General features: G+C 36.4%; 1 protein-coding gene across 2 annotated transcripts in view; it reads left to right on the top strand.

Annotated features, from left to right (window-relative positions):
- LOC122800048 (slit homolog 3 protein-like) overlaps positions 1-11,865 on the top strand; it is a 2,083,326-nt gene extending 2,071,461 nt beyond the window's left edge. For both annotated transcript variants that reach the window (XM_044069531.1, XM_044069532.1), the window contains 3 exons: positions 817-1,102; positions 8,460-8,668; positions 9,695-11,865. In XM_044069531.1, the coding sequence (XP_043925466.1) occupies positions 817-1,102; positions 8,460-8,668; positions 9,695-9,933 (734 nt within the window). In that variant the 3' untranslated portion in view covers positions 9,934-11,865. The remainder of the gene's footprint in view (positions 1-816; positions 1,103-8,459; positions 8,669-9,694) is intronic.
- The last annotated feature ends 481 nt before the right edge of the window (positions 11,866-12,346 follow it).

The following is a 12,346-nucleotide window of genomic DNA, read 5'->3' as shown; positions in this document are numbered from 1 at the left end:
CCTCTGTCCCTTTCGGTTACTCCTGCTCCATCACTGTATTCCCTTACTGCTTTTCTTGTGACTGTGTTACTCTTCAGGCTCGTGTAGTCACTCATCCACTGGTTCCTGACTGCTGAGAATTATCTATTCACTTCTCCTTCAGGCTATAATATGTTATGTTTCCTACTGTCAGTCCCTGAGCTACTTGTCATGTAGCAGATGTCACAGGCTCATATAGATCCAATACTCTATTCTGCCTATGACACCATATGTCATGGTGCTCACCAGCACCCTAAAAACCTTCCTATGTCTGCCCTTCACCAAATCTCCACACTGTCTCTTCTAGGTGTTTGCATCTGCTCATACCACATTATTTTACCCTAAGCAAATTAGAAAAAATGTTTGCAGTACTCACTGTACATTTTTTCCCCATAAGTAATATACCTCTGATACTACTCTTGTAACTGTTGTGAATTTGGCAAAGAATGAGGCCTACATTTTTGCTCATGGACTGTATTTTGATTGTTTCGTATTATCTGGTTATTCAACAGAACATTAACTATTATTATTTTAATATTATTATTATTATAATTATTATAAAGTTTGCTGAAAAGCTGAAAGTTATACTAAACCCAAAGTATGTTTGCACCATCATAAAGTTTTTCAAAGTAGCTTTTTAGCAAAGAAATACAGACAGCCATGTATCATGTAGCTTTAAAATGTACACACTTATCGGTCAGTATATCTGTGTATCTGTGTACCTGCCAATTTGTTTGTCTTTGCATATGTATGTATCAACTGAGCTATACACACACACATTTTTTGTCATTACTTTAGGAGTGCCATCATCAAGAAAACTGACAGGGATGCGTCAAAGATCAGAAAGAGCACTTACTGGTTTCCATGGATGTATTCATGATGTTCGCATTAACAATGAGCTGCAGGACTTCAGTGTGTTATCCCAACCTGCATTTGGTATTATGCCTGGATGTAGGTCTTGCAGTGTTTGCCAGCATGGAGCTTGCCATATTACAGATCAGTCAGAAATCATCTGTGAATGTGACCCTGGATGGACTGGACAGCTGTGTGATGTAGCAGTTGATGACCCCTGTCTTGATAACAAGTAAGTTGTAAAATATATGTCTGAACTAGGCTGATCAAGGAACATCATGCAATTAACTCAGTGTTTTCTATACTGAATCTTTCATTCAGGATTAAATTTCATAGATTAATTTGAATTTACATCTAATATTATCAGTTCATTAATTTTAACTTTTAAAACATTACATCACTGCTGAGAGGCTACATTTTTAACTGTTGAAGGGAGAAGGCCCTTTATTTTTTTTCCTTAATGGGCAGCACAGACTATAAGAGAAAAATGGATTGAAATCTAGTTTCATCATTATTGTTTTGCCATGTCAGTGGCATGTGTGTACTGGAAAGCACAGGTTATTTGTCATGGGGATGGGAAGTGAGGCCGAGTGTTCATTGGATTGCTGACTTATCTTAGGCAGAAGACAGTTGTGTTACCTAACAGCAGAAATGCATAGCGCGCTGAGTTGAGGTGATAATACATGCCATTTTAAAAACAACATCATAGAACAGAGATTTAGAAAAAAATCATCTGTTAGATTACTAGGTACAGCAATTTCAGTATTCAACACTGCTTTTGTTCTTTTCGGTTGAACCATAATATCTGTTTTTTTTTTTAAATTACCATCTTAGCTGCTGGTATGGGATGATCCCATGTGACCATTACTTACTCATTAGCAGAGTATCCCTAAAGTACTGTAACTTGCCCATCTAGCCAGTGGTGCTATTCCCTGATTTTGTATCCTTCAACTATGAGATGAGGAGAAAAAACAGGTCCATTTTCTGATCTGGTGATCCTCATCTAAGGAGCAAGCTAAGTCCATTATGTAGTATACCAAGGAAGAACCAGGAATCCAGGACGCCAGTTACTATTTAAAAACACTCCAAGTCCCCAGAAATATCCATGGTTCATCCAAAAAAACGACTAGTAAAAAATACAGAATACCAAATAAACTATGAAGTATACCAAGGAAGAACCAGGAATCCAGGACGCCAGTTACTATTTAAAAACACTCCAAGTCCCCAGAAATATCCATGGTTCATCCAAAAAAACGACTAGTAAAAAATACAGAATACCAAATAAACTATGAAGTATACCAAGGAAGAACCAGGAATCCAGGACGCCAGTTACTATTTAAAAACACTCCAAGTCCCCAGAAATATCCATGGTTCATCCAAAAAAACGACTAGTAAAAAATACAGAATACCAAATAAACTATGAAGTATACCAAGGAAGAACCAGGAATCCAGGACACCAGTTACTATTTAAAAACACTCCAAGTCCCCAGAAATATCCATGGTTCATCCAAAAAAACGACTAGTAAAAAATACAGAATACCAAATAAACTATGAAGTATACCAAGGAAGAACCAGGAATCTAGGACGCCAGTTACTATTTAAAAACACTCCAAGTCCCCAGAAATATCCATGGTTCATCCAAAAAAATGACTAGTAAAAAATACAGAATACCAAATAAACTATGAAGTATACCAAGGAAGAACCAGGAATCCAGGATGCCAGTTACTATTTAAAAACAGTCCAAGTCCCCAGAAATATCCATGGTTCATCCAAAAAAAACGATTAGTAAAAAATACAGAATACCAAATAAACTATGAAGTATACTAAGGAAGAACCAGGAATCCAGGACGCCAGTTACTATTTAAAAACACTCAAAGTCCCCAGATATATCCATGGTTCATCCAAAAAAACGACTAGTAAAAAATACAGAATACCAAATAAACTATGAAGTATACCAAGGAAGAACCAGGAATCCAGGATGCCAGTTACTATTTACAAACACTCCAAGTCCCCAGAAATATCCATGGTTCATCCAAAAAAACGACTAGTAAAAAATACAGAATACCAAATAAACTATGAAATATACCAAGGAAGAACCAGGAATCTAGGACGCCAGTTACTATTTAAAAACACTCCAAGTCCCCAGAAATATCCATGGTTCATCCAAAAAAAATGACTAGTAAAAAATACAGAAAACCAAATAAACTATGAAGTATACCAAGGAAGAACCAGGAATCCAGGACACCAGTTACTATTTAAAAACACTCCAAATCCCCAGAAATATCCATGGTTCATCCAAAAAAACGACTAGTAAAAAATACAGAATACCAAATAAACTATGAAGTATACCAAGGAAGAACCAGGAATCCAGGACGCCAGTTACTATTTAAAAACACTCAAAGTCCCCAGAAATATCCATGGTTCATCCAAAAAAACGACTAGTAAAAAATACAGAATACCAAATAAACTATGAAGTATACTAAGGAAGAACCGGGAATCCAGGATGCCAGTTACTATTTACAAACACTCCAAGTCCCCAGAAATATCCATGGTTCATCCAAAAAAACGACTAGTAAAAAATACAGAATACCAAATAAACTATGAAGTATACCAAGGAAGAACCAGGAATCCAGGACGCCAGTTACTATTTAAAAACACTCCAAGTCCCCAGAAATATCCATGGTTCATCCAAAAAAAACGACTAGTAAAAAATACAGAATACCAAATAAACTATGAAATATACCAAGGAAGAACCAGGAATCCAGGACGCCAGTTACTATTTAAAAACACTCCAAGTCCCCAGAAATATCCATGGTTCATCCAAAAAAACGACTAGTAAAAAATACAGAATACCAAATAAACTATGAACCATGGATATTTCTGGGGACTTGGAGTGTTTTTAAATAGTAACTGGCGTCCTGGATTCCTGGTTCTTCCGTGGTATACTTCATAGTTTATTTGGTATTCTGTATTTTTTATAAGTCCATTATATACCTTAAACTCTTAGATGAGGAACAAAAGAGCTCCTTTCATAGTTTTGGATTAAAAAAAAAGTTATTTTTCTGTAACAAGCTGCTTGCTATGTCTGGCATTCATTTCTAAATGCCAGTACTGCACTATATCAAAGATTGAGCTCTAGATGCTGGCAAATGCTGTGACAACATTGAGAAACTCAGTGCTGATAATTAGATTTGCACCCCATGACATATTTTGCGAGGCAGCTGATCCAGTTGCCCCATGCTAGCTACATCTCTGCTTAAAGACTAGTCTTTTTTCATCTCTAAAAGAACAATGTCCAAAATCTCTTGTACCTGTTTTCTTTCCATTTGCAATAAATCAGGGGGAGATTTTTCAGAAAAATCTGGACTACTGTAGATATGCATACATGGTGCTGCTGCTACTACCTTTGTAGAGTTGCACCCTCTAAAAAGACTCCCTGACTTTTTTTCAATGACTAAAAGGGATATATGGCCTCCAAACTATATATCTCAAAATCACTTACTTATTGCCATTGTGACGATGTGAAGTGTTGCCATCCATACAAAGGAGAATAGGGCAGTGCATGTGTAACATATGCCAGCATAGTTAGCTAAAGTATTGTAAATAATTTTGTGCCACTTGTCTTTCACCCACATTTAACTTGTACAGGTAAAAACTTTCGGCTTTTCCCGGTTAGGGGTTGCCACAGTGTAACTCCGGTCCGCTAATGATTGGCAGTGGACTTTTATGGTGCCGAGTTGCCAGACTGATGTCCATCCTTCAAAGAAGGCACACCCATTCACAAACACACTTATCTGCATGTCTTTAAACGTCACTCGACCATGGGGAGGACATGCAGAATCCACACAGAAGGCACTCCAGCTGAAAATCGAATGGGAGAATCTCTTGTTGTGAGGCGACAACTTGTATAGATGCTTGTGTTAAAAATGTATCAACAGTGTTATTATAACTGATTAAATGTTTATGTTTAAACAAAGAATTCTGGAAGGGAAGAGTAGAAGTTTTTGAAATTGTTCTATAATTTTCAAATACTGCAACAGATCGTAGCAAAGCTCTGAATGTGTATTGTACTGGAGTCAGGTGATCAAATGTAATGTCATTCTATAACCAGCACTGAGAGGATAGAACTCATACAGTGGCTTATTTTGTTTTCTTTGGAACCTAATATAAAAATCTATGACAGTCATCACAGTTCAGTTAGTTGACTTCAGTTAGTTGGAAGCTCATCCCCTTGCCTTATGGAAGAAAGCATCTCAACATTCTATCTTGCCTTGCTGTATTAATTAGGTTAGCTAGGGAAAAGTTATTCTTTAGACAGTCATGAAGTACATTGATATTTCAACTGTGATTGAAACTCTGATGTGTATAGTACTTTGATATTTAGTATTCGCATATTCCCTAAGCCCTTCCTTATTTGCAATGGTGATGGACAGGTTGACAGACGAGATCAGACAGGAGTCCCCGTGGGCTATGATGTTTGCAGATGACATTTTGATCTGTAGTGAGAGTAGGGAACAGGTGGAGGAGACCCTGGAGAGGTGGAGATATGCTCCAGAGAGAAGAGGAATGAAGGTCAGCAGGACTAAGACAGAATATATGTGTGTAAATGAGAGGGAGGATAGAGGAATGGTGAGGATGCAGGGTGTATAGGTGGTGAAGGTGGATGAGTTTAAATACTTGGGAGCAACAGTTCAGGGTAATTGTGAGTGTGGAAGAGAGGTGAAGAAGAGAGTACAGACAGGATGGAGTGGGTGGAGAAGAGTGTCAGGAGTGATTTGTGACAGACGAGTACCAGTAAGAGTGAAAGTGAAGGTCTACAAGAGGGTAGTGAGAACAGCTATGTTATATGGGTTGGAGACAGTGTCGTTGACAAAAAGGCAGGAGTCAGAGCTGGAAGTGGCAGAGTTAAAGATGTTAAGATTTGCACTGGGTGTGACGAGGGTAGACAGGATTAGGGATAAGTATATTAGAGGATTAGCCCAGGTTGGAAGGTTTGGAGACAAAGTCAGAGAGGCAAGATTACATTGGTTGGACATGTGCTGAGGAGGGATGCAGAGTATATTGGGAAAAAGATGCTAAGGATGAAGCTGCCAGGTAACAGGAAAAGAGGAAGGCCTAAGATAAGGTTTATGGATGTGGTGAGAGAGGACATGCAGGTGGTTGGTGTGACAGAGCAAGATGCAGAGGACAGGAAGAAATGGAAACAGATGATCTGCTGTGGTGACCCCTAATTGGAGCAGCTGAAAGAAGAAGAAGAAGAAGGAGAAGATGTTTTCTATTTTATTATTTATTATAGAAGGTTTTGATACATTTCATTATTGCTGGTCTTTTAGAAAATACTTTTAACATCTTGAGAGTACCTGTGCTTATTTTAATGATGCTTTGGCCACTCTGATAATACTGGCTGCTTTGGTTACACTCTACCATTTATGTTAGTATTGATTTTACTAATTCTAATTTGATACTCTTGTAAGAGCCTCACAGTAATTTACTGGTGACAGCGAGGTTACCTCATATTCTGGGCAGAAGGGGTACAACTAGTAAATCTGTACTAGGCTTTTTCAGGAGTGTGTGTGTGTGTGTGTGTGTGTGTGTGTGTGTGTGTGTGTGTGTGTGTGTGTGTGTAAATCAAATACCCAGTTGTGGGTGTGTCAGCTACTTGGAACTGGGACACAGTGCTCCAAAGTGAGTCTTGTTTGGGATCTAGAGAGACAGAGAATCCAGTCCCACTGGAGGGTGTTCCCTGTGAGCTCTTGGGAAAAATTGTGTTTGATGCAGAGAGCTGCATTTGAAAATAATATGTAAATGCATTCCTTTTTTTAGTAATCATTTCTCATTGGTGTCAGTGGTGAGGATTGAGCCTCCTTGATTACTAGCTTGGGGTAAAGAGAGGCCATCACAGTCTTTTTTCTCTCTTACAATAAGCTTGAAAAGCCCTGGTAGTCATCCTGAATGCCACTCTATCAGCATTATTTGTGCTTCTGCTGCTTTTTCCCCCAGAATGCATCTGTTGATGCTATTTGGGAAGTGGTGCCACATGGCCATCCTCTCATGTCTGTACAGTACTTTCTCCAGACGATACATTAATCTATTCCAAGGCTGTGCTCAACAGTGTTCTACATTCAGTGCCACCAGGGGCCTGTCCTTTTAAGCATTGCTAGGTACTCTTTTCTAAGAATTGCTAATGTGGTCAGACTATGTCATAGTAAGAAGTTAGATGAGGTAATCCCCATAATCCTGGATAATTAAAACTATCCTTTGGAAGCAGGAAGGTTTCTCCTGTCATTCTTTCTTTCTTTCTTTTGCTGGTTGGATGAACTTTTGTTTGAATATTTATTGAGTCTGTTTGCTTTACAATTGCTATGACTTATAAATGTCACTGATGATAATATTATAAAGTATAGAACCTTGGCAGGATTTAGTTTCTTGGGAATCACTTATCTTTTTTTTTTTTCTTTTTTTAATACATTTTGTTGGTTAAAGACAGGAAGGCAACCTAGATGAGGTTGCTGTTGGTGGCACATAAAGTTGGTTCCAGAACACCGTCATAAGAAAACAGAACCAAACTAAGAATTGCAGAAAGTCATAAGGGTAGCACCTTCCTCTTGGTAAATGGCAATGCAAACAATCTAGGGTTAAGATGAGCACACACTCCTTCTTTTTTCAGGTTATGTTTCATTGTTTCCTGCTCCTTTTACCTAAACCATTTTATTATGCTTTATGAAGAGACTTCTAGGAAGGAAGTATAGACGTTTATGTTTCTGATTTTTAGATGAATGATTGATCTAAGAGGTAACTGTAGCAGTATGGTGCATGTGATATCATTTTTACAACTGAATGAAAGGATTGAGGGTTCCAGTAATTCTGTCTACTCTGCCCTTGTAAGTGCATTTAATAGTGTGTCTCCCTTCATCCTTCTTGTACCATAGCTTTGTTTTATAATGGATTTCTCTTGCTTACATTTTGCTTTTTCTTTCACTGCTGAACTTTGAAGTTGATACGGTATGGCTCCTATAGTAATGTATCGTAAGAGGTGATAAAAGATGTGGCTGTGTGTGTTTTTGTGAAGATAAAACCTGGAGCTAAGGGTTGTAGAATGTTACATTTTCTTAAAATGGCAAACTAGATAAGGTTGTTGTTACCTTCTGTCATCAAAAATAAAATAAATAAAGTAGTGATATAATGTAATCCCAAGGAATAAACGAGATCATAGCTATAATTTGTCTGGAACAATAAACAATTAACATATACAATTAAATAATCAAATCACACTTTAAAATTAGTTTAGTTGGCTTCCTGTACTGTGATATGGTATAATAAGTGATAAAAGCACATATTGTATATGGTTATACGAAGATGGCAACTAGCGACTTCATAGAATGAGAACACGCAACTGCAAAAAACTGACTTCCTCTGTGGAAATAAATACTCATATTTACTTTAAAAGAAAAATGCATTGAAAATATAGTTTTACAATGGAGCAGTCTGCCTATGAAGAAAGCAGTAAGTCAGTGAAATGTTGTCTTGTGGCATATGGGGTTCTAAATGGAGGATACGACAGTAAAATGACTGGTCTGTTTTGATTCTAGATGCGTACATGGTGTGTGTGCAACAACCAGCTCTGGTTATACTTGTAAGTGCAATGAAGGCTACAAAGGTAAATACTGTGAGAAAAAAGAAGATCCTATGAGCCGCTGCAAGTCTGTAAAGTGTGTCCATGGACAGTGCAAAATTTCTGATAATGGAGACGTGTTGTGTGAATGTCACAGCAACTTCACTGGAGATGCATGTGACAAAGGTAAGCATTTTTTTAATGAAGATGGGTAAGCCATTTATTGTCCTTTAATAAAGCATTTTCATACTGAAGGTACAAGTTACAAGGTAAGACAAAGTAGGAGAGAAGGTTTATTTACATGGCACATTGTTCTTCAGAAAGAGGGAGAGAGATAAGAAATTATTGTGCTGGCTGATATGTACTTACTGTTAATCAAGCTTACGAAATTGCACGCTATCAAAGAAGGAGTGAGACAGAAGCTTCCAGTAGGAATAATGTGCAAGAAGTTGCAGCTGGAAAATGGAGAGTGGACAATCCGAAGCCTTAATGTATCCAACTCTTTCTCAGAATATGATGCATGCAGGGTTTAGTTTTATATATAATGAGAATATTTATTAAAGAGTATGTGAGACAGACTACTTGGTGAAGTGAAGTGGGTGGTACATGACCACTCCTTTTGCCTCCATATCATCTCTTAGCAAGTGTGACAGAAACAAGTCAGCAAAGTTAAACATGAGATATTCTAGCATCTTCTGCTGTCTGTGTCTGTATGCCTGAGGTAATCATCCTGCATTTTTCATTTTTGTTGCAAATGGAGAACCCCTCAGTTAGCGGTCACGGGTTACTGTTTTGATTTTGCTATGCAGTGTGTTGCCTTTTCTTGTGCCATGTAAAATTATTCTTTTTCTATTCATATTTTTTATCCTAAAGAAAACAAGTGTGCAGATTATGTTCTGAGAAAGTCATAGACAGCAAAGGTATAGGGAAACAGTATAATGTAAATTAATTGCTGCAGACACAAGCATAAAAGCTACCCAAATTTCACTATACATAGCTTTGCAGCAGAGTCAAGCTTCTTTTCTCTCTACAGTTAACTGTCAGCATCATTTAACATTAAGTGTAGAAAGTACAAAGACGGCTGCAAGAACATTTCTGTAAATATGATTTTGTACAAGAGAATCTGTTTAACGTATTTAGCATATTTGATTATAGTAAGGATGCTAAGATTATTTGTAATTTTGTAATCTTTTTTATCATATTTTCCATTAGAAATTTCTTGTCAAGGTGAAGTTTTTCGAGATTTTGTTCACAAGCAGAATGGACAGGTTACATGCACAACAAGCATCATGGTACCCCAGATGACATGTCAGGGAGTTTGCAGTAGTGGGGCATGTTGTAGATCTGTGAAAAGTAAACGCCGGAAACATACATTCCAGTGCACAGATGGATCCTCCTTCAAGGAAGAGCTGGAACGAGTTGTGGAATGCGGATGTGCGACATGCTTATAATCTTAGAGCAAAACATCACTAACTGAGTTTGTAAACTACTATCAACATGGACTTGTTTACTTCCATAGAGAAGATGAAGATTAAGTATATTGTAAAATAAAACAAATAGAACTTATTTTTATTATGGAAAGGGACTATTTTCAACTTATATAAAGTATTACAACACATGGCTATATGTATCATATAGTAATTTTCTATCATGAAAGATTTTTTAAGTGTTTTTAAAAAGCATAACAGAAGAAAGGAATTATAAATAGGATATATGTTTACATGACTGCATTCTGATGAGAAGCTCTTCTTGAAGGACGTGCCAGAGTCAATTCAGCGTCTGAGCCATATTTGTAATCTTTTGTTTCCCCAAGAGTCAAATCTTTAAACTGATCAGAATGAGGGTATATTATTTTTGTGAATGAATTTCAGAAAAGTATAAAATAATATGTTTACTACCTTAATGTTAAACAATGTAAATTGTAACAAGCTGACACATAAGATTTTTCTGACATTTTGTGGATCAAAATAAACTATGTAACAAGTCTGACACAGTGAATTCATAGTTCATTTATTTAAAATCTTGACATGCAATCACATTTATTACACTTGCATTTTTGTAATTCAGTATTATCAGCTAAATGTGTCAGTTAGAGAATCTCTTGTGTGACATATTTCATGCACCATTTGCTAGAAAATGTATGTAGATAATTTCATAAATAGCAGTGCTAATAAGAATTAGATCAACATTATCCTAAATAATTAACAACTGTCTGCACTAAACACTCTATATTTAGTAATTATTATTTGATAGGGCTTGATAAAATTTTGATGTAATTTCTATAAAATAGTAAAAACAATAAATGAAGGTCTAGGCTACATTTTCAAGTGCTCACTTGAACATGTTAAGATAACATGCAAGAATTGTGTTTTCTGTTCATTAAAAAGTGGACAAGAAGTTGGAGACAGTTGTTGATGGCCTGATTGGTGAGGTATTTGGAAACGTGTCACTCTAATGAACGTAGTTTGGTCAAGTACAAATTGGCTGAAAATGTTTAATGGAAAGCATTTCAAGCGATAGTAGAAGATTTCCTTTTTCCACTGTTGCATGACCTTGGAGTAGTTTTATTTAAGTTTGAGGAGTGTGGGGATGCAGGGCTCCTCTGCATTTTTTGTTAGATTTTTGATGAAAGTTATTTTGCCTACTCATTTTCTGTGGATTTGTGATCAACAGAACTACCATCAATCTATTGACATGCGTCAAACTATTGATATTACAGGGTAACAGAGAAAACAGAGTTAAGAGAAACATGTCACTTCCATCTGAGAAAGTGGAAATGTTGCGTATTTAATCCATTTTGATTATTTTGTGACTCTCTTTATAGCCTACAATTTGAATTTCCCATTTTCCCCAGGATGGCTTGAATAAAGTTTGTTTTAATTCAGAATGTCACATTTCTCAAAAAGCATTGGACTAAATGTTAAAGAAAAATATTAACTTAATATTTGTTTTTTCAAGACATGTTAATTAGTCTTCCTTACTTAATTTCATAACACAGAAGTTAAGTTTGGGGTACACATATGTAAATAAAACACTTTACATATGTAGACATCTGACAAGAGCAGCTGGAGCTTGCAATGTAGTCATACAACCTTATTTCACAACGTAGCATTGCGGAGAATGAGTAATGTTAGTTTGCAGGTGAAGCTTTCCACTCCTGCTCCACTTTCTTGATACTGTTTTGATAATGGTCAATTAAATGCTCTGCTGCTTGACTTTGTATAAGTTTTTTATAAAAAAAAACTTTTCTTTGAAACGTTTGGGGTAGACACTGCAAAACTCATTACACACAATGTCTCCTTGGTTTAATTATTTCAGATGAATACATTATACTGTATTTACACTGATGAAACTGTCAATAAAGTTAATTTGCTTATTTCTGATACCTAAATGGTTTATTCTTAAACCCTGTCTATGTGAACTTTAAAATAAATTAACATTACAGAACTACTGGACTCATCTTTGCTAAAGCTGATTTATTTACTCTGGAATACCAACACAAAAATGAGCACCTGTTTATTACATTTTGACTACTCCAGAAAGCAAGTGGAAAATGTATGGATACTTTTTCTAGAGATTTTTTTCTGCTTTTGTTTCCATAGCTAAAATTTGTTTCTGTTGCTGTTTTCACCTAGGTTCACTTTTCATTATCCAAGACTATACCAAGAACTGCAGAGTTTGCTTATTATCAAAAATCTAACAAAAGCTATCACAATGTTTGTTACAAACATACAGATATAGGAAAATGCCATAGAATGCAACAAAAATCTCCATAGTTTACTAGGTCTGCAGCAGACTATGTTGGTGAAATATCATGACCTGGTGGTGTCATATGCAGTTTATTAGAAAAGTGGTTTGAGGTCA

This window comes from Protopterus annectens, chromosome 4.part0, assembly GCF_019279795.1.
Source record: "Protopterus annectens isolate FY-2018-M chromosome 4.part0, PAN1.0, whole genome shotgun sequence".
Classification (NCBI taxonomy): domain Eukaryota; kingdom Metazoa; phylum Chordata; order Ceratodontiformes; family Protopteridae; genus Protopterus; species Protopterus annectens.
The sequence above is the reverse complement of the archived record's forward strand: the minus strand, read 5'-3'. Positions and strand labels throughout refer to the sequence as shown.